General features: G+C 49.0%; 1 protein-coding gene across 4 annotated transcripts in view; it reads left to right on the top strand.

Annotated features, from left to right (window-relative positions):
* The window catches only part of Ngef (neuronal guanine nucleotide exchange factor), an 86135-nt gene that overhangs the window by 38794 nt on the left and 21043 nt on the right, over positions 1 to 26298 (top strand). For 2 of the 4 annotated variants that reach the window (XM_060368793.1, XM_021644631.2), the window contains 2 exons: positions 19590 to 19732; positions 25110 to 25408. In XM_060368793.1, the coding sequence (XP_060224776.1) occupies positions 19590 to 19732; positions 25110 to 25408 (442 nt within the window). Of the gene's footprint in view, positions 1 to 18607; positions 18888 to 19379; positions 19402 to 19589; positions 19733 to 25109; positions 25409 to 26298 lie in introns of those variants that run through there. The other 2 variants (XM_021644632.2, XM_021644633.2) reach the window with 2 other exon arrangements.

Below are 26298 nucleotides of genomic sequence, written 5' to 3'. Positions count from 1 at the left end.
GCATTTCTAATCTTTTCTCCCCCTCTTTCTGATGTCTAAGAGACATGCTTGCCCCCTTCCACAAGACCTTAGAAATGTGGGCTTCAGAAGGCAAGCACCTCTCTCGGGTGGGACCCTGGAGGTGAACAAGGTGACCTGGCTGTCTCTACCTAAACCAGGTGTGGTAGATGAACAGGCAGGGGCTGAGAACTGCAACTCCAATGGAAAGGGCTGGAAGTCTCAGCCCATGCATCCCTCATCCCTTTGCCGTTTAATAATAATTACACAGGCTGGGCAGAAGCTCAGTGGTACACACTGCATAACATGGGCAAGCTGGAGCAACCATGTAATCTCAGCATTCCAGAGGCAAGAGAAGGAGCAAGAGTTCAAGATCATCCTCAACTGCATGGTGAGTGGAAGGCCAAAAGCAAGCTGGGCAGTGGTGGCACACGTCTTTAATCCCAGCACCACAGAGGCAGAGGAGGCCGTGGATCTCTGTGGGTCTGAGGCCAGCCTGGTCTACAGAGTGAGTTCCAGGATTAGCCAGGGGTACAAGAGCCCCCCCTTCACAAAAGATAAGAAGAAAGGTAATAGCTGAGGCTGAAAACCAGGAAGTGCAGGGACAGTCTCAGCCCCCTCCCTCAACCCACACACACACACACACACACACACACACACACTTTTGGTACTGTAGCTATGCTCAGAGAAGGTCCTAAAAGCCATAGCAACAAGTCTGTCTTTGTAACACTTAAAAAGATGCCAGACTCAACAAGGCATCCTGCTCCAAATGCAAAGACTCCAAATAATCATAGAAAACACAAGATCTTAAACTGAGCAAGGTTTTCTTCATTGCTGTGACCAAGTACCAGACAAAAGCAATGTAAGGAGGCATTTACTTCAGCCACAGTGTGAGGGCGCAGCCCGTGGGAAAGGCGCAGCGGCAGGAACTTGAGGCAGCGGGTCACAGTGTCTGCATTCAGGGTCCTGAAGCCAGAAGAGTCTGGGTTTCTCTGACTCTCCGAATGACGTGGCTCTTACGCGTGTTATATAACTCTTGGAATTACAGGCACATTTCTGTAACTTTGTAATTCTGGCTCTTGTTGGCATTTCTCTGGCTGTTTTTATTTATGATTTCAGTTTTTAACGGGGTCTTATGTCACTCAGGCTAGGCTTAAAGTCAGGGTGCGGCTAAAAACGACCACTGGCTGCAGTATGTGTGGAGGCCAGACATTAATTTTGGGTGTCTTCCTCAATGTCTCTTCATCGACTCTCAGTGACCTGGAGCTCACTACTCTGACTCTAGGAATCCTCCTGTCACTGTCTCCCCAGCACTAGGATTCTAGTATGTGCTGGCACACCCACCTTTCCTGAGGGTCCTGGGGATTGAACTCAAGTTCTCATGCTTGCTTAGCAAGCACCTAACCAAGCCACCTTGTCAGCCCTTCTTGCTGTTGGCTTTGTTTATGTCTCGAGATAGGGTCTCACTGTGCAATCTTGGTTGGTCTGGAACTCCCTATGTAGATCAGGCTGGCCTTGAACTCACAGACATCTGCCTGCCTCTACCTGGGATCAAAGATGTGCACCACCATGACCACAGCTACTAGCTATATTTTTAAAGACCTGCCCTAATCACCAGGCAAACAACCTGAAGCTTTAGCTCCACTGCCTTCACCTCATCTCCTCAACCTCCCCTAGAGTGCTGCTAAGGCCTGTCAAGGCTTCATAGCCCACATGTTGGAGAACTTGGGTCCTTGCCCCATGCTGCATCTGGGCTACATATAGGGAGCCGATCATTTTCCCTTTCCCTCCAGCCTTCTCCTCTTGTGGAAGTGTGGACAAGGAGCTGCGCCTCCAGCTTATGCCCCAGCCTGTGGTGAGAGACCCATGAAACCCAGAGTCCTGGTTCCGCCCACTGCAGCAATGCACCAACGTTCTCCTACAGAACAGGAACCCATGGCAGAATGACTTACCTCACCTTTAGCAATGCCTTGGCATTGCCGCCATGTGTTAGAGACTCGGGGGTGTGCTGTGTAGACAGGACCAAAGGGACAAACATTTGGCCTCCAGCATCGTGGTGGTTCCTGGGTTCAGCCTGCATGCTGAGCCCTGAGAGGGAGTATAGCCTCTCCTGCTTTCTTTTTTTCCTCTCTGACTTGAGCAATTGGTGCTGTCAGGCCCGGATCCTGACACTACCCATCATGCAGTCGTCAAACCTCTAAATTAAGACCTCAGCTCTGTGGTATAGAATAATAGCATGCTCTATTTTGGCTGAGTTTAATGACCATGCCAGGATTCAGGTCTTGCCAGGTTGTGAGGCCACGTGTGTGCCGGAAAGCCTGCCTTGCCATGGCCTGGAGAGAGCTAATTGTGTATAAGAAAAAGAAATGGGATGGGGTTCCACTCAAACAGACTGTCAAATAGCAGGTGGCCGGTGGAGGGATCTGGCACACACATCTCAGCTCACGGCTTCCCTGAGGAGGTTAAAGAGACGGCCTGCTCCTGGCAGTGTCACCACTGGTTGCCTTCATTACTTTTCTGGCAAACAACAACAACAAACTAAAGAATCATGCAGGAGTTCACCTTACCTTGGTGCCTGACAGCCTCCCAACTGAGTATTCACACCCAAGGAAGACCCGAACGGTATCATTTCTGGCCAAGCCTGCAAGGCAATGTGCTCCCCTGCAGCCCAGGGAAGGGCCTGGTCGATGGTGGTAGAGACTCCTGCCAATGGCAGGCGCGTGAACTTGGAAGGAGAGCCTGCAGCCCGAGCCAGCAGCTTGCCCACAAGCTTGTGAGAGTCCGAACCACTAGCTTCAAGTTCCGCAGAAGCCAAGGAGGAGAACAAATGTAAATGTTTGGACTTCTTTCTTTCTTTCTTTCTTTCTTTCTTTCTTTCTTTCTTTCTTTCTTTCTTTCTTTCTTTCTTTCTTTCTTTCTTTCTTCTTTTCTTTTCTTTTCTTTTTTTTTTACACAGCAATCAGTAAACAATGTATTAGTAGAATTTTCTAGAAATAACAGAAGCCGATTCCTTACAAGCCGACAATTCTCGGCACTGTACCTCTCAGAGCCCTGCTTCCAGGTCCCTGTCAGTGGGATCCCTGAAGCTCTCCTTCCCGATCCAGTTTTTCACAGCCCTTAGACAGGGACTGGCATGCTGCCTACATCTTTGAAACAGGTGGGAATGAGCTCTGAGGGGTGGTCTACGCTTTCCTGGGAGCAGCTGAGGCCAGAACTTCAAGATGGCGTCCAAGCCGGGCTTGTCTCCTCCCCCTGCACCTGTGTCAACGCCCTCATGGGCTTCCAGAAGCTCTCCTTACTGAATCTCTTGTGCCTGGATCTCACAGGAGCCTGGCTAAAGACACCTGTATTGAACCCTGCCTCCTTGAAATGAAAAACAAAACAAAACAAAGGCATTATCGGGTTCTGAATGACATCCTTCCATTCCCATAATTAACAAAGATGATTCTTAAACCAAGAAAATAGAAACAGATAAATTCGAATGTGTAAGTGATCCAACTATTTTTCAAAAAGCATTTACCAAGCCACTGACAGGAGTGACCACAAAGCCAATTCTTTAGAAAGCTTTCCAGAAGGGCCTGGGAGAACCATCAGGTGCTCTTGGAATCTGACTCTTTGAGTCTCTGAGGTCAACCACAGCACACGTAGGGTGACCTGACCTACTGGGGCTTCAAAACAGTTATTTGTCTAATTATAACGTCATCCCCAAACTGCCAGCAATACAAATTCATCAGCTGCTGCCCCTTTCGTGTTTCTCTGAGGCATGCTGTGTTAATCACATATTCATGAAAATGAAAGTTGAAGTGACAGGTGAGGTCTAGCTTTGGTAAGAACCGTTGCAGATCGTCCCGTCTCTGGCAGTCGGGAGACTGCAGGGTGATGTGAGTTTCCTCTTCCAACTCTATCACTAGACCCCTGAGGGCTCAACAGAGGTCTCTGGAATTCAGCTGCCTTGCCAGCATGGACACAAGGGCTGGACCACAAGACCCGAGAGGCTCCCTCCTCTCCAGTCTTCACCTCCAGGATGAGTAGTGGGATGAAGGATGGATGGTGCGCAGCTTTACCCAGCCCAGGTTCAGCACACAGCAGTTCCCACCACTGCCTTTTCCTTTATTATGTTTCTGTCTGTCTGTCTGCCTGAGACAGGAAGGTCTTGCTGTGCAGCTCAGGCTAGACTGGAATTGTGTGTGCAGCTCAGGCTAGACTGGAATTGTGTGTGCAGCTCAGGCTAGACTGGAATTGTGTGTGCAGCTCAGGCTAGACTGGAATTGTGTGTGCAGCTCAGGCTAGACTGGAATTGTGTGTGCAGCTCAGGCTGATCTTGAACTTGTGATGCTCCTGCCTCAGCTTCCCAAGTGCTGGCAGAACAGCCATGTGCCACCATGCCTGGCCCTCTTTGCGATCTTGATTCACATAGCCTTAAAGCTAGCTCCTATTAAGGAAGTGGGTCACGTTAAAAATGTGTGTAAAATACTTGTGGAAACAACACAGCACACTGTGTTGACAAACCCATTGGAAAAACATAAATATTCAAAACTTGCAACCAGAAAAAGGCATAAAAAGATTACAAACTACAAACCAGACTACAAACCCTCTTAAAAATCAGCTTCACAAGTAATTAAAAAAAAAAAAAGCAAGACACTGATTTCACTGAGCAAACTGGCACTTTGGAGACAAATCTCAGATACTGGGAAGAGCAGCAAGAAGACACTAGTGATTAGGTACAAACCTACTGGCCCCGCCTGACATCTGAACACAGAAAAGCGATGAAAACTGCTCCTGATTGTCAACTAAGAAGTCCTGGAGAGGAACTGCTCAGAAGCCAGCAGTGGAGGCTCAGCCCTGACATGCTTCAGTTGACCCAGTCGTTTGCCTTGTGCACCAACTGTGACCCCCAGCTTTGTATCACAGCGTGGATTTAGCAGAGAATCTAAGGGACAGAACGCCCCCATTTGCAGGACGACTCATGTTCCAGCGAGCACTGGTACCTGGAGCTCCCGAGTTAGCTGGGAACAGGCAAAGCTCTTCACTCCCGATCCCTGTACTCTCTGCCCTCCCCATCTTACCCCTCATATCACAGTGCACGTCACCTGACTGGCAGCGGGGCCTCTACATCAAAGGTGCCATGTCTCTACTTCATACCTCCAACCCTAACTTTAATTTTTGAGGTGATAAAATGGGAGCCCACTGAGCCACACTCCCTGACTTTTTGTTTTAAATTTTTAAGTATGTATATATTGTATGTGTGTGTTTGTGTGTGTGTGTGTGTGAGAGAGAGAGAGAGAGAGAGAGAGAGCAGCTTGTAAGAATCACGGTCTCAGGGATCAAACTCAAGATGTCAGGCTTGGCACCAAGCCCCTTTACCCACTGAGCCACCTCATTGGCCCCTATTGGCTTATTTTTGTCACAGGGTTTCTACTATGTAACTCAGTTGTAGTGAGAATTCCGGAATCTTGGGTCTTTAACACACACATACACACACAGGGAGAAGTGCTACAAGAATGTGCTTTTGTTTTAACTCCAGGTGTGGGTGTGGGGCCGCTTCGGACTGTCTGCCGCAGCTGACTGTGATTTGCCTCGTGCTCTAGCAGAGGCGTGGCTTTGCCAGCTGCAGAGAATATTTGTGATCGTGTGATATTTGGAAATCTGGTAACCTTTCAGAGGGGACATAAATGTGAGGCCTTGAGAGGTGAGGTCGGTGGTTGTTGGTCATTTAGGGAGGTTGGTTGTAGTTTGCTGGTAGCCGTGGTCAAAGAAACAAAAGAAATTAGATTCAGAGATTGTCCTAATTCCTCTCTCCCTTCCTTCCTTGTTTCTCTCTTGTCTAGTGTTAGGGGGTGAAACTGGGATGGGGAATAAAGGGGGACGAACCAGGGGTGGGGAAGAAGAACCCACACAGTAGTGAAGACCAGCCACACTCAGTCTGGCTTCAAACTCATGATGCCTAATGTTTGGATTACAGAACTATATCACCAGGCCAAGCTTCTCCGGATTTTTATAAAGAAAACTTTTAAATAAGATAGTCCCTGTGGTACAGGCCTGTAACCTCAACTGCATCAGAGATTTAGGGGACATGTCACAATTCGAGGACTGAGTGGGCTACAAACAAGTTCAAGGCCAGCCTGGGTAACTTACAGAAACCCTATTTTAAAATAAAAAGTGGCCAAAAAAAAAAAAAAAAAGTCTTAGCTCAACAGAAGACACTTGCATAGGGTGTGTGAGGAAGGAAGAAAAGGAGAGAGAGGAAGGAAAAGAGGGAGGGAGGGAGGGAAGAAGTTATTAAACATATAACTGAAAGACATTGAACTCCTTTGTGCCCCCCTTGCATATTTGGGCTCCATCTTTCTCCGTTCTTTATTTCCTCTGAGTTATGTGAAAGTGAGCAAGACCCCCCAGTCCTCACTCCTAAACACCCGGCGCACAGCTCCTGAGAATAAGGGAGTCCTGTACTAGACACAGTGGCCTGCCACACCCACTCCATAGTAAAGCCGACGCCTGGTTATGCGCAAAGGCGCCTGATGTCCAGATCTTCACAGCGGGGACTGTGATCCAAAAGGTAGCCAAGTCACTGCATGTGTTAAGCTTTCTCTCTCTCTCTCTCTCTCTCTCTCTCTCTCTCTCTCTGTGTGTGTGTGTGTGTGTGTGTGTATTCAAAGTACCTGCAAGTCAAAAGGTGCTGATTCAGGAAAGTCTTGGTCTCTGTTCCCCAGGATTAGTCATTTTTATTTGTTTTATCTTGGGGGAGGGGTGTCGGTGAAGACATACATGTCTAAGAGGTGTGTCTAACATTCGTTGGCTTGTGTGTGAGCGTGCATACACCACCATGTGCTTATGGAGGTCAGAGGGACAACTTTCAGGACTCAAGTCTCTCCTACTGTGTGTGTGTACCTGGGGATTGAACTCGGGTCCTTAGGCTTGCCAGCAAGTGCTTTTACCATGGAATCATCTTGTGAGTTAACATGTTCTGTCTCGGTTCTGTTACAATTGGAGCCGCACACGCTTTCCCACCTTGCTTCTTCAGCTCAACCCTGGAAATCACTTCATTGTGGTGACGCCCTTTCTCATACTCGTTTCTACAGCTGAATCTCACTATGTTGTATGAAGCTATGTGTATATAGCTTCATATGTATATATGACTTGTCCATCCAGTCTTCTTAGGTGGGGATTTAGGTTGTTTCCAACATAGAGCTCTGAGAAATGATGCTACAATGAACCAAGTTTGTGCCTGTCTTCTTCCATATTCTAGGGTTAAGTCTTCAGGGAAAGTTCTAGAACAGCCTTTCTAGAGGCACAGCATGCTTCTAGAAGCCTCTGCTCCTCGGTTTCCCTCCATAAAGGCTTGAATTATTTTTATCCTCACAACTGAAGGGTGGGTTGGTGTGTGCTTCTGGGATTTTTGCTTTAATAATCACAATGGCTTTCAATGAAGAAAATTCAGATTGTTCTGTCTTTAAGAGGCTGGAGCGATGGCCACCCACAAGGAGCACAGGGCGTGCTGGGCTGATGTAGGGCTTGGCTGGAGAAGGGGCAGGCATGCTCTAAGGTGCTCTTCAAGGGAAGGGAATTTCTCATCCTATGCTGTCATTTTTTCTGACTCACACCCAGAGAGCAAGCAGACTTGCCCCTCTCCTGGGAAGAGCCCATCAGTTCTTAGAGGACACATAGCTGCTGACAGCTGAGGCCCCTTTCACAAGAACAAACGTCAATTCCATTAAGAAGTCTGTGCTTCTCCTTAGAGACCTCCACAAAAAGTAAAGGACAAGGAGCCTTCTATAGATCATCTTTTTAGCCTGAGCGAAGGCAGAGAGAGGCACCAGGAGAGCCTGCTGACTGTGACAAATCAAAGCTATTCCAAGGACTGAGCAATGTTTTAGAAACAGCAAAAAACTTAACATGCTGCATGGAAAAAATAAGACACGGCTTTAACAGTACAAAAACCGGCAGCCACTGGTTGGTCCCGGGAAGGAGAAAAACAGGCGTGGAGTCACAGCTCTTGTCAGCAAACAGATTTTGTCCCTGGAAAATAATTGCATGTTAGCCAAGGGGACTCTTCTCTCTTTCAAGGAAGCTGGGAGGAGAGATTTGGGTGAATAGGCTGGAAGGAAAAGGATTTCTGGGACAGCAGTTGTGGCTGTGTTCTGCTGAGGGGGACTCGGAGCCCCACTCCAGAGCTGTCTCAATCAGAGATGTACAAGGAGGCTCAGGAGTCTGCCGGGCACCCTGCTTGGCAGCCCAGGGGAGGACACAATCAGTCAGGCCACCCCTCCTCTGTAAGCACAGTGTGATAGGCCAGCAAATTAACTTTCCAGTCAAGAAAGATCACTGTCCTAAGAGGCCCCCAGCTCTGCCTCTGGAGCGGGAGACAAGGGCTTCCTAATTGGGAGGCCAAGTGGTGGGAGGGTGGGGTGAAGCTGAGCCCGGGTGCTGGAGAATCCCACCTTCAGTGGAAGGCAGTGAGCGCTCGCTCGGGGACAGCTCTGGCTGAAATGGAAGTAGCAGTCTGATTAGAACTCCCACACTAAAATTTTTGGATGGAAAAGGGCAATTTCTGAAAAAGGAACTTTTTATTTTTTTCATCCAGACAGATATCTGGTAACTGATTTCATGCTAAGGGTGCCAGGAAATAGCTCACTGTAAAATCTGGCTTCATGGTTCTCTGGGAACCGAAGGTTGTTTTTTTTCCTCAGAGATTGATGGATGTGACAGAGTGAGATATTTTTCTCAGGTAAATTGAGAGACTTTGAAGCAGCCCCACCCTTCCCACTTCATCATGATCTCCCGTAGTTACAGCGCACTTTCAGCTCAAACTCTAAATTTATGCACATCAAAAGATTGATGTTGTTTTCAAGGTAACTTTTCCCATTATTATGTAAGTGACACATTTATTGTAGGGAAAAAATTAAACACACAAAGAAGAAAATTCCCTCAGAACCCAGGCAGCCAGCTCTGAGCACAGTGCCACACTCTTTGTGATTGTTCTTGCAGCGTCCACCCCCAAGTTGTTCCTTTATTATCACTGTGTTTGCGTGTGTCATGTATGGAAAGGGCCACACCCCACAGCACTAGTGTGGGGGGCAAAGGACAACTCTGTGGAGCCTGTCCTCTCCTTCCACCATTCAACCCCAGTCTTCAGGCTCCTGCAGCAAGTGCCCTTAGCTGCTGAGGCCTCTCACTGGCCTCTCCATCAGTCCTTTAATTTAAAAGGACATACACAGACATAAAATTCCATGCTTAAATGTCAACTTATAAGCAAAATAGATCAGATGTAGTGGTTTGTGCTTATAATCCAGCACTTGGTCGGGGAGATGGAAGGGTGTTGAAGCTGAAGAACACCAAGTTCAAGTACAGCCTGGGTTACATTGTGAATTCCAGGCCAGCAATGGACAACAGGATATGAGCTTGTCTCTGGAACAAAAACCAAACCAAGCCAGAGACCATCTGGGCACCGTGGCATAAGCCTTTAATTCTGGCACTTGGGAGGAAGAGGCAGATATAGCTCTGTGAGTTTGAGGCCAGCCTGGTCTTTGTATATATATATTTTGTACATACATACATATATGTGTGTATGCATATATAACTTATTAAACTGTAAAGGCATCTTTCCAGATTATTAAATATTACCCTAAAATAAAAAATCATTCTAACCACATAGTATTCCATGGGAGAAATATGTCACTATTTAAACAGTCAGCTGGGGCAGAGGACAGCTGGTAAAGTATTGCCATGTAAACATGAGGACCTGTGTTCAGACCTCAGCATTCATGTGAAAAGCTGACCCCAGCAGTGCTGGGAACATTCAGGAGAATCTCTGACCCTTGCTGACCAGCCAGTGTAGCCTAATCAGTGAGTTCCAGGCCCTGTCTCCAAGAAAGAAGGAGGGGAAGGAAGGAAGGAAGGAAGGAAGGAAGGAACGAACGAACGAACGAACGAATGAACGAACGAACGAAAAAAAGAAAAGAAAGGGAAAAGGTAAAACAAAAAAGAAAAAGGGAAAGAAAGAAGAAAAAAGAAAAAAGAGGTGGACAGCAATTAGCAATTCAGTAAGACACCTGCCATTGACCTCTGGCTTCCATACACACACGGATGAGCACATGCTCGCACATGCACACATGTGTGCACATGTGACATGCGCATACACGAATACAGAGGCAGTCTTCAGTAATTGGATATTTACATAGCTCTAAGTGCTACAGTTATAAATAGCATGTCCTTGCAGCTATTTCTTTTTGCACAGACATAATAGTTCGTTGGATATATTCCTAGAAGTAGATTGTCTTCTCTGTAGAGCAGGAACAATCACAGGTTTGCAGCACGGTTACCAGGCTGCCCTCAGGAAGGTTACATCAGTTCCCGCTCCTGCCCTCCTGGAGGCACCCTGAAGCTTCCATGCATGTCTTGAGACCAATGGCCCTGCACTGAAAGACCCTCTGTTGTGTTACTGATATGGCTTTTGACATGCCACACTTTTTCTTTGAAACATCTGGTTACAAAGCTTTGAATTCCATGAAAGAAAACCATTTTCTAAGCTTGATAAGAGACAGGCAAAAACCTTGGGACTTAACACTTTGATGGCACACTTCCCTAGGTCTCTAACATGGCTCATTGTCTTAAAAAACATGCTGATCTGCGGAATGCTATGCCTTAAAGATGGAGCTGGTTTCTGCCTTCCACCTTCCCGATGGTGAGTGCTCTCTGTCACGAACAACTCCACATTTGGCTAAGGCTGAGGATCTGGCTTGCTTCTATGTATGTGGACCTATCTGCATTGCCCCCGTGGCACGCCTGGGTTGGCTACCCAGAGGCTATTTAAGCTGTGGGCTGGCTTTCCCCGGGGTCCGAGGATTGTTCAATGTTCCTGAATAAACTGCATTGAAAAAAAAAAAAAAATGCTCAATCTCCATTCAGAGAGGCAAAGAAGATGGACATCAGAAGAAGGAGAAAACAAGGCATAGGACAGGAACCTGCCACAGAGGGCCTCTGTTCCCTGTTTTTTTCTCTCTTCTGATGTCTCTCCCATTTGCCTTTCTGAATGAGGATTGAGCATCTTATCCAGGGTCCTCCTTCTGGCTTAACTTCTTTAGGTGTACAGGTTTTAGTATGATTGTCCTATATTGTATGTCTAATGTCCACTTATAAGTGAGTATATACTATTTGTGTCTTTCTGTTTCTGGGATACCTCACTCAGGATGATCTTCTCTAGTTCCCACCATTTGCCTGGGAATTTCATGATTTCTTTGTTTTTCATTGCTGAGTAATATTCCATTGTGTAAATGTACCACAGTTTCTGTATCCATTTCTTCGTTGAGGGACATCTGGGTTGTTTTCAGCTTCTGGCTAATACAAATAAAGCTGCTATGCGCATGTTTCAAAAAAAAAAAAAAAAAAAAAAACATGCTGATCGTTCTAAAAGATCCTGAACCCTTGAACAGTCAGTGCTGGTAAGTCAAGAAAAACAGGATTGTAAGGGCAGGGTTGCCTAAAATTCAGTTATTGGCAACGTTCAAGGAATGATTTCTAATGATTAATTTTCTTAACTACATGCTATCTTTATGAATGGGCTGTTCTTTCTTTCATAATTTATACCTTAGAGGCTAGCTCAGTGTATAGAGTGTTTCCTTAGCATGCGTGAAGCCTGGGTTTAAATGGAAGCACGAAATAAAACCCAAGTATAGTTGTACACACCTGTAATCCCAACACTTGTAGTGTGGAGACAGGAGGATCAGAAATCTAATCAAGGTCATCCTTGGCTACATAGCAAGCTAGAGGCCCAAAGGCCCAAGAGAATTTTCCTGTATTGTGGGACTACTTCTGGTAATGCCATTTCCATCTCAATAAATTGTGTGTTCTACCACAAGCAAAATCCCTCTATGGTATATTTGGTTAGGAATATTCCAGAGAAACCCATCTCTCATATCTTCCCCGTTTCCCACCATTTCAAGAAAACATAACAATGGGATAGCATCTCATGTATGGGATATTTCTCATAACTGAAAATATGGATACTGGTCCCCACAGGCTTCTAAAGATACTGAAGACACATTATTGTGGTGATTTTTTTCTCCAGACCCCAAGCTCCCTAAATAATGACTCATGAGACACAGAATTATTTTACAAATACCTACTTCATATAGCTAGGCTATTCTCAGACTAGCTCATAACTTAAAATAATCTATTCTCTTCTAAATTCTGCCACATGGCTGGTTACCTCTGCTCAGGTGCCGTATGTCTGTCCTTCTCACATCTTGCCCTACTGACTCTCGTGCCTGGCTCTATTCCAATCCAGAGCTCAGAAGATCATCTTGTGCCAGACAAAAGTTAGTTGGTCTCTCCTCATTCCTCTAGTCTTTCCCCTATTTGGCTAAAAGCAGAACCTACCACTGTAGGTTGAGAAAAGTAAAAACCAAAGCAAAGCATTTTTTTAGAGGAACCATGTCTAGGTGGAATGGGTTCTTTGCCCAAGAAAGTTAGCACTGTCCTGGGTTCCCATAGAAGAAGAGACCAGACCATGGGTGGCTCTCTGTATGTGGAAGTCCCTTGGCTCGTCCTGTTCATATTGTCCCTCTCTTGATTTGAAAGTCCTTTTATGGTAGCCACCACAATGTGAGTTTAATAGCTAACTTTTTTGGGCAAAGAATGACAGCATGCCTATGAAAGAGAAGTAGGGAAGGAAGGAAGGAATAAAAGAAGGGAGGAAAGTAGCAAGCAAGCAAGAAAGGAAGGGAAGGAAGGAATAAAAAGGCCAACTAGAGGCCTCACCTTAGCCTTAGGAACATGAGGACATAATAGCGACTCAGAGAGCTGACCTCAGTTTTCAGGTAGGTCAGGGGTATAGTGCTTGCTTGCCTAATAGGCAAGAGACACTGGGTTTAATCCCCTATTGAGAAAAATAAATCATGGTTCCTTATTCCACAAAAATGTTGACTGACTCTGATGTGTGACCTAGATACCTTTCTGTTGCCATGATAAAAAAGCAACTTAGGGTAGAAAGCATTTATTTATCTCACAGTCCATCATTGTGGGAATGCCAAGCATCAGGAACTTGAAACAGCTGACCACATCATGTCTACAGTCATGAGCAGAGAGGACGGCAGAGAGTAAAACCATACAGGCTCGGTACTCATCCAGCTTTCTCTGTTTTTATAGAACCCAAGACCCAAACCAAAGAATAGTGTGTCCACCTTCAGGGCAAGCTTTCCCACTTCAGTCAAGTCAAGACAATCACCAACAGACACGCCCACAGGCCAACCTGGTCTAAATCATACCTTCCTAAGACTCCCTTTCCGGGTGATTCTTGGTTGAGTTAAGAGTTAAACTATCTGCTCTAGTTTCACCTCAGTTGCAATAAAACATTCTGAAAAGGGCAACTTGAGGAAGAAAGGATTTTTTTTTTTTTTTGGCTTATACATTAGCTACGATCCATCATTGATGGAAAGCAAGACAAGAATTCAAGCAGGAATTTGAAGCAGAATCCATGGAGGAACGCTGCACGCTGGCTGGCTTTCAGATATCTTTCCTGCCTCGTGCTTAACTAGTTTCTAAGGACCAGGGCCACCTGCCTGAGGAGGAACCCTGCTGCCCACAGCGGGCAGTGCCCTCCTACACCAATCAATAATCAATACAATCTCCCACTGGTCTGCTCACAGACCAATGCGATCTAGGCAACTCCTCAGTTGAGGCTTTTCCTCTCAGATGACTCCAGATTGTGTCAAGTTAATAATTAGGACACTAGCCACGACAATATGCTTCCAAATCGGCCACAAGCTACCTACGAGACCTTGGGCTCAGGAAGCATAAACAAAGATGCCTAAATGATGGGTTTGCCTTATAAAGAAAAAGCCAATGCTTATAACCTAAAATACATAAACAACCCTTAGACAAACTGCCTAAAAAAACAAAATATTTCTTTTTAAAAACATTATTAAATTTCCACATATGTGTATAGAGAACCTACTGTGTGCCAGCCAGGTATAAATAACTGAAATATCTCTTAGTGTTTTACTTTGTGAATGATTCAGAGCAAAATGTCAGTGAAGTAGAGATTTTAATAATAGCCTGCCTAATAAGCCCTAAATATGATGGGAATTAGAACATGGAAAATTTAGCTTAAGGTTACATGTCGCAGAACTCAGTGAGTCTCTAAACTGATTTTATAATTAGGAGCATATTTTTAGCTTATTTTTCAACTGGAATATTTTATTATATTCATGTTAATGTATGTAATTTCACCATGGTATTTTTGGATTTTTAGAAAAGTTGAATCTTTATTCTTCGGTGCAGCAGAGTGTGAAGGTGACAGCTTCCATTTAGTGTCACATTGGATTTAAGAGGTAGAGCCATGCAGATCAGCAGGCCCCGCTCCCTGCCCATGAAATGCTCTTCCCGGGGATGCCTGGCTCACGGAATATCACAGTGCCAAGTGGCCCCTGCTGGTAAAGGCGAGGAGGCCTGGGGGCGGGGGAGGGGGTGCGGAGCAACCTTCCATAGAGGAGGGAACGGTTTTTAACAAGCCCAGTGAGGTATGCACAGGCCAAAGCCCAGGGGGAAAAGGCAGTGTTCACCTGCCTGGAGAGAGCTAGGGGTAGTGGGACATTGGGAGGCTATGACTGTCTTCAGGTCCCGGAACTCCAATGGCATTGTTTAAAATCAAACTGTGAAAGCCCCGGCTTAGAAAGAGGACAGAGAGAAAGACTAATTGAGAAAGTATTTTTAAATTATTTTTATTTATGTATGTATTGAGTAAGTAGGGTGTGTGTGTGTGTGTGTGTTGTGTGTGTGTGTGTTGTGTGTGTGTGTGTTGTGTGTTGTGTGTGTGTGTGTGTGTGTGTATGGGAGGGGGTGCTGGTCATGCCTGTGCACCTGTGCATGAAGGCCAAAGGAGGACATCAAGTGTCCTGCTCTCACTTTCTGCTTCATTCCCTTGAGACAGGTTTTCTGGTAAATCTGGAGTTAGGTAGGCAGCCAGTGAGGCCCAGGAATTCTGCGAGGATTCCCTAGTACATGCAAGGAGGCACAGAAGTGAAGTTGAAGCTAGCTCTCAAGCTGACCCAGGGCTAGTGACAGAGCAGAGTACCTAGGCTGGGGAGGGAGGGGCAGAGCTGCCTCTGCTCTGGTGGTTCTCAACCTGGGGGTCATGACCACTTTTGGGGGTTGAATGACCCCTTCACATATCAGCTATCCTGACTATCAGATATTTACATTATGATTCACGACAGTAGCAATATTATAGTTACGGAGTAGCAAAGAGATCACTTTAAGGTTGGGGTTCATGACAATGTGGGGAACTGTAATAAAAGTCTGCAGCATTTGGAAGATTGAGAACCATGGCTCCACTCTACTCTCCAAGGACATCTACATACACAGAAAGAGTTGCGGCCTGGGCCTTACAAACCCTGGTGGGTGTGGGTGCAGGCCATAGAGAGCCACAGCATGGACCAGCCCCAACAAGCAGCAAAGCAAAGGTAGGATCAGGCTACCTCTCCAGTGATGTGCAAGGCAGAGCTGCAATCCGGAGAGGACCATGCCCAAGCCTCAGGGAATTTGCTGGTGTTTCAGCTACAGCTCTTACTTCCAAAACAAAATTCCCAGCAAACGCAACTTCAGGAAGAAATGGCTCACCGTTGGAGGGTGCAGTCCATAGTGGTAGGGAAGTCACGGTGGGTATGGAGGTGGGAGTGTGAAGCAACTGGCCACATCTGCATCTACAGTCAGGAAGCAGAGAGTTGAAAAGAGAGCCTCAACCAGCTTTCTCCTTTTCATTAAACCTGGGACCTTGGCCCAGTGATGGTGTTGCCCATGCTCATGCTGAATCTTCTTGGCTCCTGGAAACCCTCTTAGGTACACCCAAAGGTGTGTTTCCATGGAAACTCTAAATCCAGTCAAGCTGACAATGAAGATGGACACACCAGGATTCTTTCTTGGGACTGGTCACCTCTTTCTTCATTCCTTTTTCTCCCTTCTGGAACTGGGGCATAGATCCCCACCTGTCCTGCTACTGTATTTAGAAGGACATACCATGTTTGGTTTCAGATGAGAAGTGTTACATGCATGAGGATAAACCAGACCCTGCGTCTTAACCGTAGTTAACTTGTTAGTTTTTCTCTCCCTCAGGAACGGGCATCCAGCCTAGGGCCTTGCCCTGTGCCATATACCACTGACTTATCCTCCCTGCCACCCTTGATTTGGATGAGACGTTAGTGTTGAGACTTTAGCTTGGAGGAGTTATAACTGTTTATAATAAATAACATTATTTGGGTATATGAGATGCAGTTTGAATTGTACAGGAATAAATTTGGGGGCTCCAGTGGAACAATATCATGGGCTGAACGTTTCTACCCTCCAAATTTGCATGTTGAAATACCCCCCCCCCATATGATGTCATTAGGACTTGAGACACTTGGAAAGCTTCTACCACGTGAGTGTGGGCCCTTCATTAATAGGATTAGAAAATCCTGGAGACCACCCCCCACAACCCCTTTCTGCCAGAATGCAATGAGAAATCAGCACTCTGCAGTCCCAGAGCCTGACCTGGCCCACCTCAGACATCAGCCTCCAGAGCTGTAAAGGTAGACTCCCGTTATGCACCCCTTCCGGGATAGTTCATCATGGAAGCCAGGGTGGATGGTAGTGACTGGGAATGGCCACGGAGCACACAGACTTGTAGGCGGAAGATGCTGAGGGGGCCGTATCCAGGAGATGGAATCGCGAAGGCAGGTGCAGTGCTTGGAAAGAAGGCCAATCAGGAGCTTGTCTCTCAACTCCCAGAAGGCCTTGCGAAAACCGTGTGTCTTAGGGAACCAGGATAACCAGTTGCAGCTTCAGGATTCAGGGGGCTTTCTGTCACCTCTAATCCTCTTCTCACACTGAGTCAGGGAGAGATGGGGATTACCTCTACTCCTGCGACCTGGGAATGGTAGACCTCTCCTGCTTTGCTTTCATTTCTGTTGCTGTGATAGAACACCCAGACCAAGAGTAATTTAGGAGAGAAAGGGTTTATTTTAGCTCAAGGCGACGCAGGAACTTAAAACAGCCAGTCACAGTACATCCACAGTCAAGAACAGAAAGAGAGGAGCGAACATACGCATACTCTAACAGTCCATGGGAACCGCACAGCTAAAGGTAGACTGGGGTTTCCCACCTCAATTAACCTAATCAAGACAACTCCCCACAGACGCGGCTGATGTAGACAGTCCCTCATTCAGACTCTGTCTGGTTGTGATTGCCAGGCTGTGTCAAACAACAATTAGCTAACCATCGCCCCTTCCAAGCAAAACAGCCCTCCCTTCACTTCTGTTTCTTTCACTCGTCCAGTCCTGCCTCCCGTCCACTCATCCACGAATGAGTAATGCTTGGGGCTGGAGCGACGGCTCAGTGGTTAAGAGCACTTACTTGTTCTCGCAGAGGACCCGGAATTTAGTTCCCAGCATCCGGATGGTGGCTCACAACCATCCAGTTCCTGGGGATCCAATGCCCTCGTCGGATTCCTGAGGGCACCGGGCAAACACGTCGGTAACATACATACGTGCAGGCAAAACCCTCAAACACATAAAAAACAATAAACATCGCTGCCTCAAGCCCTCAGGAACCGGTTCCTTTAAAGAAGTGTGGAGGGGGTATGCGAGGGAGGGGGGTTGTATCCCACCCTCACTCCCAGGTACCCGCAGACCGGGCCAGGCTGCTTCAGATAAAGGCAGCTGTCACCTGGTTCCCCCAAGAGGAGCAGGCTGGCCCCAGCTAAGGGGACTGGGCAGCAGGCCCTCCAGATTCCCACGTCACCCCTGAGCTGCAGCATACGGAGTCCCTGATGGAAGAGCTGCATGCTTGGCTCAGGGTCACTTCCCTCTGAGTGGATTTGAACTTCTTCCCTCGCTCGCTTACTTCTCTCGCTTATCCGAGCTCTGTACTAGCTAACAGTAGGGCACAGATCTCAAGAATCAATGGAGTGGAGTAGGGGAATCCTACAGCGGTTCCAGCGGTTTCAGGGAACTTCGGTTCTGCTTTTCAACTCCTGCCTGTCAGCGTCAGGGGTCACTGGGAGAGACTGCTCCAGTAGGCAGACCCGCTCAGGCAAGATATCTGCACTGGGGTCCACACCCACCTGCCCAACACACACACACACACACACACACACACACACACACACACACACACACACATGCACACACGCACACACACAGGTCAAGAGCAGGCGTGCAGGGGACACCTCTGTGTCCCTCCAGCTGGGATTAGAGGGTGCACCTTCCCAAGGTACGGTCGGGAGACTGAAGCCGTCATGGGAACTGCAAAGGGGGCCGGAGAGGATGGGACAGAGGGTCGCCTCTCCCGCGCCTTCCAGGAACCCGGGGGCGAAGCTGCGAAAAACGCCCCCGCCCCCGGGAGAGGGGGGGACTCGGGGAGGCAGCTCGCCGTCCCTCGGTCCCCACGTCTCCCGGCACCCAGCGGCCGCGGGGAAGGCAGGCGCCGCGGGGCTCCGGCCCGTTGAGGAGTCACCGCCCCCCGGTCCGGGTGCACCGCGCCCCAGCGCCCCCACCCCGCCGCCGCAGGCCTCGCCCCCGCCGCGCGCGCACCGCCCGCCCCCCTCGTTGCCGTGGCAACCCCGGGAGCCTCCGGGCGCGCGCTCGTCCGCGGGAGCGCTCCACGGCGGCGGCGGCGGCGGCGGAGGCAGCTCCGGCCAGAGCCGCGCGCGCTGCGACCTCGCTCCGGAGCCCGCGCGTTGCCCCCGGCCGGGCCCTGGGCCCCCCGCGAGGCCCCCCACCGGCCCTGGAACCTGCCCTGTCTCGGGTCCCCATGGAGCTGCTGGCTGCAGCCTTCAGCGCCGCCTGCGCCGTGGACCACGACAGCTCCACCTCGGAGAGCGACACGCGCGACTCGGCGGCGGGACACCTGCCTGGCAGGTGAGGACCGGTAGCGTCCTGGCCCCCGCCAGCGTCCCCGCGTGCTCCCTCCCACTCGCGCCCGGGACGGAGTTCACGACCCCTGCGGCCTATCCGGGCGCCCGGGCTCCTGCTGCCCCCCACTAACTCTAACCCGTCGGACCTGAGTTCCCCTTGGGAGAGCCGTGCGCTTCCTAGTCTGGGTCACAGCACCGAGTCCCCGAGCGGGGTGGCCTCGGGCTCCCTCTTCCAGGACGCCCAGAGTGCGCGCGTCCCTCCCTGCGCCCCTCTCTGCGCTCCGAGTCTCCGGGACCCGAAGATCAGAGCCGCAAGTGGGGCCGGGGGCGCGCGACAGCTAAGGGCGTGGGGTGGCAGCGGGCTGGCAGGACCCGTTGGGGCGGCCTTCCGCGCTGTGGAGCGGCCAGGGTACGCCAAGTTTCCGACGCCTGCCCGCGAGCTCGAAAAACATGAAGGTTTGGGCGGACGGGTGTGGGAGTGAATCACCATGTCGCGCCCTGGTATGGTGACAGAAAAGGTTTGTAGGGCTCGCCCGGGCCCGGACACGTGGCGGTCACTGTGACCCATTGGCTTTGGGCACGCACAAGGCAGTAGTACCCCTAGCCAGCAGCCGCTTGTGCCGACGGACGGCCGCCTCTTGCGATCTAGCCAAGGTGTGTCGCTGCTTAAAAATAAACAGCCCTCACTCTCCTCCCTTTCTTGCAGCGAGTCATCCTCCACCCCTGGAAATGGGACCACACCCGAGGAGTGCCCTGCCCTTACTGACAGCCCCACCACGCTCACCGAGGCCCTGCAGATGATCCATCCGATCCCCGCAGACTCTTGGAGGAACCTCATCGAACAAATAGGTGGGTCCGGGGTGGGCAGCGCCTCTTTTGGAACTTGTGAGCCTAGTGGATTCCAGGGGACCCTGACTTCTGGGCTGGCTGGCGGTTGGCTTTCGACGTGAGGGCTTCTAATTGTTTCCCGGGCGGAACTGCCAGGTTTTATTAGTGCTACACCACTGGGCCAATTTAGCTAGGGACTGTGGTTTATTTGTGAGATGGCAGCCCTGGCTGGCCTGGAATTTACTCAGTAGCCCAGGCTAGCCTGGACCTCATACAGGCCTCCTTCAGTTCTTGGGTTACGAGCTTGAGACTCTATGCTGAGCTTTAGCGGTGGGTTTTGATCCTGGTGTCTTTTGGAGAACACTCTTGGTCCAGCCCTCTCCTGCAGAAAACGCTGTTTCCTGTGACTTCTGCCCCGGAACAGGGAATGCAGTAGCCTGGCTGGAGAAAGGATGAAGCCTTCTTTGGCCTCATAGGGGGAGGTCCTGGAAGGACCTGGAAGGTAGCCAGGAGTTGAAGCTGTACTCTGGAGCTCTGGGAAGAGCTGGGCTGGTTGTACAATCTTCGCAAGAGTGGAAATGATAGAGGCAGGAGTGCCACCGCCTTCCAGAAGATTCTTTCCAGAAGGCTGCCCAGGGTGAACCCAAGGAAATAGCACTTGGGGGCCCTGCTTCTCCAGAGCTGGGAGGAAGTTCTGTGAGTCCTCAGAGGACTGAGGTGTCCTAAGAGCTGAAGCATTTACACTTCAAAAATGCTACTGACAGTGAACTATTTCTCATGTTACCACCAGGGCCACCTGTGAACGGTTCCTGTTAACCAGAAAATGATGCTGGCTGCTTTGAAAATATTCTGGGATGTTGCCAGAGCCATCAATAACCTATTCTTTTAAAAACAAATGTTAGATTTTGAAATATATATATATACATACATACACATATATGATATATAACGCTTATCTTCCAGTGCCAAACCCTGTAAGGGACAGGCACAGAGTCTCCAGGGTTGCAGTGGAGCAGACGCAGCTTAGGGAGACTTCTTAGGAAGGCTGCTGCTCTTTCAGGCTGGGAGCTTCCTACCCCAGGCCTGGGAGGAAGGAGCTGGGGCCTAGGAGATAGATCTCTGCCTGAATATGGGCCATGCCCACTCTAGTTTTGTCTCTGTGGTTCTCCACCAGTCAGGCAGGGGATGCTGGGGACGTGAGTGTGTTCGTGTGTTGACTCTGGCACCGAAGCTGGTGCTTGGCACGTAGAGATTGCTTGTTAAAGAGTAAGTGAGTGGCTTGCCCTTTACAAGCAGGCTTGGAAGATTTGAAGGGTAAATGTTTTCTCTTCGGGAAGATAGGTTTTGATGATGAGGTGGAGGGGGCTTTGGTTGGAGGAGCTGGGAGCTCCCCCTCTAACAGAACACGACCAACCCAGTACAGATTGTCTCAGTAAGAGATGGAGCAAAGCCTTTCTGCTCTGCCTGCATACCGCATAAGCCTGAGCTTTGACAGAGAAAGTTAACATCCGCAGGAAACAACGAACCAAACCAGGAGACTTTAACAGAGGTTCGAGGCCAGAAGTTGCGCGAGATAAATCTATTTATATGAAAATTGGGATTTAAGACAAATAAAAATGAAGGACTATGAAAAATGGCAGGTTAGACCATCGTAATCATGGTAACCCCAGAAGGGCAGGAGCGGGAGTGCAGCTTGAGTGGAAAAGGTATGGAGCCTTTTGAAACGTTCTGACATGACTTGTGTTAAGTATTTGGCTGGAAGTAAAAATATCCAGAGACAACGAGTCTTCAGCAATGGAGGTGGCCCGCCTTGCTTAATGAGTTGAGAGGTAGAAAGCTCAAGCGCTGGCTCACGCACCTGCACACTCACCCAGTGAGGGTTCCTGCATTCCCTCCTTTACTTGGATTTTGTGTTTCAAGGTGGCTGCTGCAGCTCCACATGCCATATCCTCAGGCCAAGGTCTGTAAAATCAGGAAGGGCTGTTTCTTTTTATGTGTCGGCATCGGATGGATACTGTCTTAGTGTTCTATTCCTTCAAAGAGACACCATGACCAAGGCAACCCTTATAAAAGAAAGGATTTTATTGGGGCTTCTTTACAGTTTCAGAGGTGAGTCCATTATCATCATGGCAGCAGGCAGGCAGGCAAGGAGCTGGAGAAGTAGCTGAGAGCCACATCCTGATCCACAGGCAGGCAGCAGGCAGAGAGAGATACTGAGCCTGGCATGGGCTTTGAAACCTCAAAACCATCCCCAGTGGCATACCCTCTCCAACAAGGGCACACCAACTCCAACAAAGGCACACCTCCCCAGCTGGTAAGCAAGCATTCAAAACTGTGAGCCTAGGAGGGCTGTTCTGATCCCAACAACTGCAGATACCATTTTAAGAGACCCTTAGACGATAAGATATCCTTCCTTTCTGTCTCCTTCACTAGTATATTAACCCATACTTGGATTGAGTGTCTTAGTATATTTTGTAACTGCTGTGACAAAATACTGGAGGTTAGGAACTTTATACAGAAATTAGGTTATTTGGCTTTTTTTTTTTTTTTTTTTTTTGGTGTAAGAGCAGGCCACCAGTTTCTGTTGGCCCTGGTGAGGGCCATGCCACACACAGGAAAGGGTATCAAGGGAAGACTATGAGAGGGAAGCTAGAGAGGTCCAGGTTTCACACTGTTGATTTTAGAACCACCTGCTCTTGATCAAAGGCTCTGATGGAACCTTTAAGAAGAGATACCTATGTCACTTAATTACCTTCTTTAAGGCCCCCTTCACCGTTGCTACAATGGAGACCAAGCTGACAAGCACTTGAGCCTTTGGGAAAAAATGCAACACCCAAATCTTAACCCTGGTAATGGATAAACAGTTAGGTGTTTCCCTTTAGAGATCTGCTGCCCCTGGAGGCCTGTGTCTGGTGAGGGTTGCTCTCTCTCTGCCTCCTGGATCTCTAAGAGTCCCACATGGCAGGAGAAACAGTGCAGCACCCTCCAGCCACCAACAGGGCCCAATTCCCAAAGGCCTTTCCTCCTACCTCTAGCACATGGGCTTTGGTTCCCAGCACAGGAACTGGGGAGGAAAAGCCCACCACCACTGTTGGAAGCCTCCATCAGTCCCTATCCACTTCCCTGAGCACCGAGTGTCCAGCCCAACCCTCCCCTCCCCAGTGGAAAGCAGGGGCGGGAGGGGACAGGGAAGAGGCGGCGTCCACTGTGAAGCACTTTCAGAAATACCATTTTCAACACAGCTACCCACAGTGTTGGTATTTTTGTCTCCTGCCAGCACATGTACCACTGAGAAGTCTGGGGTAGTATTTGCCCGCAGTTTGCTGGCTGTGGCATAAGATACATTTTTTTGAGCCTTTAAAACATGCTAAGTTAGATGCTTCCGGGAAGCTTGGAAATGGTGATTATAAAAGGTGTTCAACCATGACTAAGTACCCACTCTGCTAAGTCACTATGAGGAAGCCCCGGCAAGCATCGTCAGAACCTTTGGGTGATAATTAGCTGCGGAGGTGGTAAAATGATGGCCACACAAGAGGAGGACTTGGGTCTAACCCCCCAGAACCCTCTAAAAGCCAGGCATGCCAGCACACGTCTATAATCCTAGTACTGAGAGGCAGATACAAGAGAAACCCTGGGGGTCGCTGGCTAGCTTGGGGGTCGCTGGCTAGCTTGGGGGTCGCTGGCTAGCTCGCCTCACATAGCTGGTGAGCCCCAAGCCAATAAGAAATCCTGTTTCAAGAGAAAACACCCGAGGTGACCATCACCTAAAGAATGGCAAGTGCTCCCCACATGCAAGCACACATACATGGACATGGACACAAATGGGCACCCCAATGTATGTGTGTGTGTGTGTTGAAATGGCCTCTGTGGTGACGCTGGACCGTCCCTGGAGTGGAGTCCGGCATGGACTTTCATGTCGTTAGCATCCCTCTGGCCAGTTCTGCAGCTGGGAGAACTGTGAAAACACAGAATCCTAATCTTCTCAGGGAGGGCAGTGCCGTCCTGCCTTGCTGGAAAGGCTTCATAACACAGAGTCACAGAGTCACCGAGTGTCGGAAGCAAATAATTTAATCAATGGGATGGATTTATGAGACTCTTGCTAGCGAATGCAATTTATCCAGCCGCTGTCAGGATTTTCACGGTGATCTATTTCTCTTCTGCCCCTTTCTACTTACTGTTTAGACAAGCTTCCAAGCTGCCTGAAGGAGTATGGCTCGCATCCATGCTGCCTCCAGGGCAACAACTTGGCAAGGGTCCCACTTAACCTTGCTGGATCTTATGTGAGAAAAGCTCCAGTGTGTCCAACTGCCCAATGAGGCTCCCTGGCTCCCCAAGGACACTTGCCTCTCTCCATCACCCCAGCCCTCTGCTCCTTGCCTCTACCAATGGTGCCATCAGACCTCTTTCCAAGCTGGTTGCTGGGATCCAGTGGATCTACTCTTTGTGATCCAGTGCCAGGGCTTGTCTTCTACCTTAGAACCATGCCATGAGTTAGGGCCTTGGCTCTGTCCTCCCCCACTTAACTGAGGCCCTTGTCCTTATAGTCCTGGCCATACCGGGGGCCCTATCCTCCCTGCCATGCAATCAGACACATCTGCACCCCTCCCTGGGGTCTGCCCAGGCCCTCAGGGCACAGTTCTACCCCAGTGGCATGACCCACAAGACGCTTGGGGTGAACCCCCTTCTACCAGCCTCTCAGCAGGCAGGGTCACATGCCCTTGCCAGCCTGAGTGAGGCTGTCCTTCTGCTCTGCAACAGAATAACCCAAGTGTCTATTCCTTTTCTTTTCTGTGAGGTGCTGGGTTTACACTGATTCATCAGCACCCCTAATCTCCTCCTTCCCTTCCCCCCCAGCAATTTGTGTCACATTTGTTTTTAAATGTGATTGGTCAGGGAATGATGCCTTCAGGTGTGAGTGGCAGAGGCAACAGTTTCCTCTGGACTCAGTTGATGAGACACTGATTTAACATGGAAACTCGTAACAGCTCCCAGTACAGGGATGCACAGCTTCTTAAGTTTTAATATTGAAGCCTTTAAAACTGGGGAAAGGACCCTGGTGGGATACTGAAACATAATTGAGCTATTTCCATCACTTTTGCATGCATGCCTATTAACGCATCAAGGTCTGTATTCCTGTGTGTGTGTGTGTGTGTGTGTGTGTTTCCAGTGTGTGTGGGAAAAGCAATTTTGAATCTACTCAGGAATTTCTTTACTTGTCAAAAGACGCTTAAACATGCTGATCTTCCCCAGAAATGAAGGCGATGGGAGGTCTTTTCTGCAGGCTAGAGCCTGCTGCTGAGGCCTAGGACACGCTGGCTTTCTCTCTGCGTGTAGGGGCTTTGCAAGGACCGCAATCTGACATCCTGCTCTTGTCTTTGTTACAATGCTTTGATTTCAGGGCTCCTGTATCAAGAGTATAGGGATAAATCGACTCTCCAAGAAATCGAAACCCGGAGGCAACAGGATGCAGAAGTACAAGGCAACTCAGATGGGTCCCCGACTGGGGAAGACACCCCAGAGGAGGAAGAAGAAGAGGAGGAGGAGGAGCTGGCCAGCCCACCTGAGAGGAGAGCTCTGCCTCAGATCTGCCTGCTCAGCAACCCCCACTCCAGGTTCAACCTCTGGCAAGACCTTCCAGAGATCCAGAGCAGTGGTGTGCTGGACATCCTCCAGCCGGAGGAGATCAAGCTGCAGGAGGTAATGCAGGTTCCGGGGGTGGGAGGTGCAAGGTTGAGGGACCCTCTGTGGTGCTGAGGTTCCCATCTGGCTTGCTGGAACAGTTCAGGGCTGAACTTGTCTCTCTAACACAGATAAGGAAAGAAACATTTATCGGGTCACAGACCACCCCGCCTGGCGCAAGGCCCCTTGCTGGACGTTAGAAACGTTGATATTTTGTTAGATGGGGTGGCTGCCTTTCTGTTTTGGTGACATTGAGGCTCTAGGTGGTATGGGAACCGGTGACTGTGAAATAGTTCTAGTCTCCTGCAGGTGACAGAGTCAGGCGTGTGTTTTCCCACATTTGAGGGCCTTGTGCATTCTGGATGGTTGAGGGGCCAAGAGACCCTTTGTGTGAAGGTCCAGGCCATTCTCCCTGAGATCAAGGAGGGAGAGGCAGCCAGTGAGTGGCACAGTGGTTGCTAGCATGGAGGGATAATCAATGTGGAGTTATCAGTAACAGAAATGTGTGGCAAATGTGTGTTTTTGTTGAGCAAGGATCTTAATCTTGTTAGTACTGGAAAAGTGTGGTAGAGAGAGAGGATGGCCAGTGGTGGAATGGATGGTCAGCAGGGGAGGGGGGAGACAGAGAGAGAGATTTTGTAACTTGCTTGTGTATGAACTTTGTATATAAAAACATCATGTCTCCATGTCAAATTTGGCATTTGGTCATTCGGCTAATGACCCAAAACCAGAGCAAAGCTTCTGTCTGTGTCACTCAGTTCAATTCAGGCTCCACTGCTGAGAAAGGACGTCATTGAGAAAGACCAGCTCTATGGGGTTCACCTATGTGTCCTGTCTGGCAGCATCATATAAAAATGTATTTGAACTTTGACCTGCTACCTGGGGACCACACCCAGACTTTGTGTGGG

The sequence above is a fragment of the Meriones unguiculatus genome, chromosome 15 (assembly GCF_030254825.1).
Source record: "Meriones unguiculatus strain TT.TT164.6M chromosome 15, Bangor_MerUng_6.1, whole genome shotgun sequence".
NCBI classification, from domain to species: domain Eukaryota; kingdom Metazoa; phylum Chordata; class Mammalia; order Rodentia; family Muridae; genus Meriones; species Meriones unguiculatus.
The sequence above is the reverse complement of the archived record's forward strand: the minus strand, read 5'-3'. Positions and strand labels throughout refer to the sequence as shown.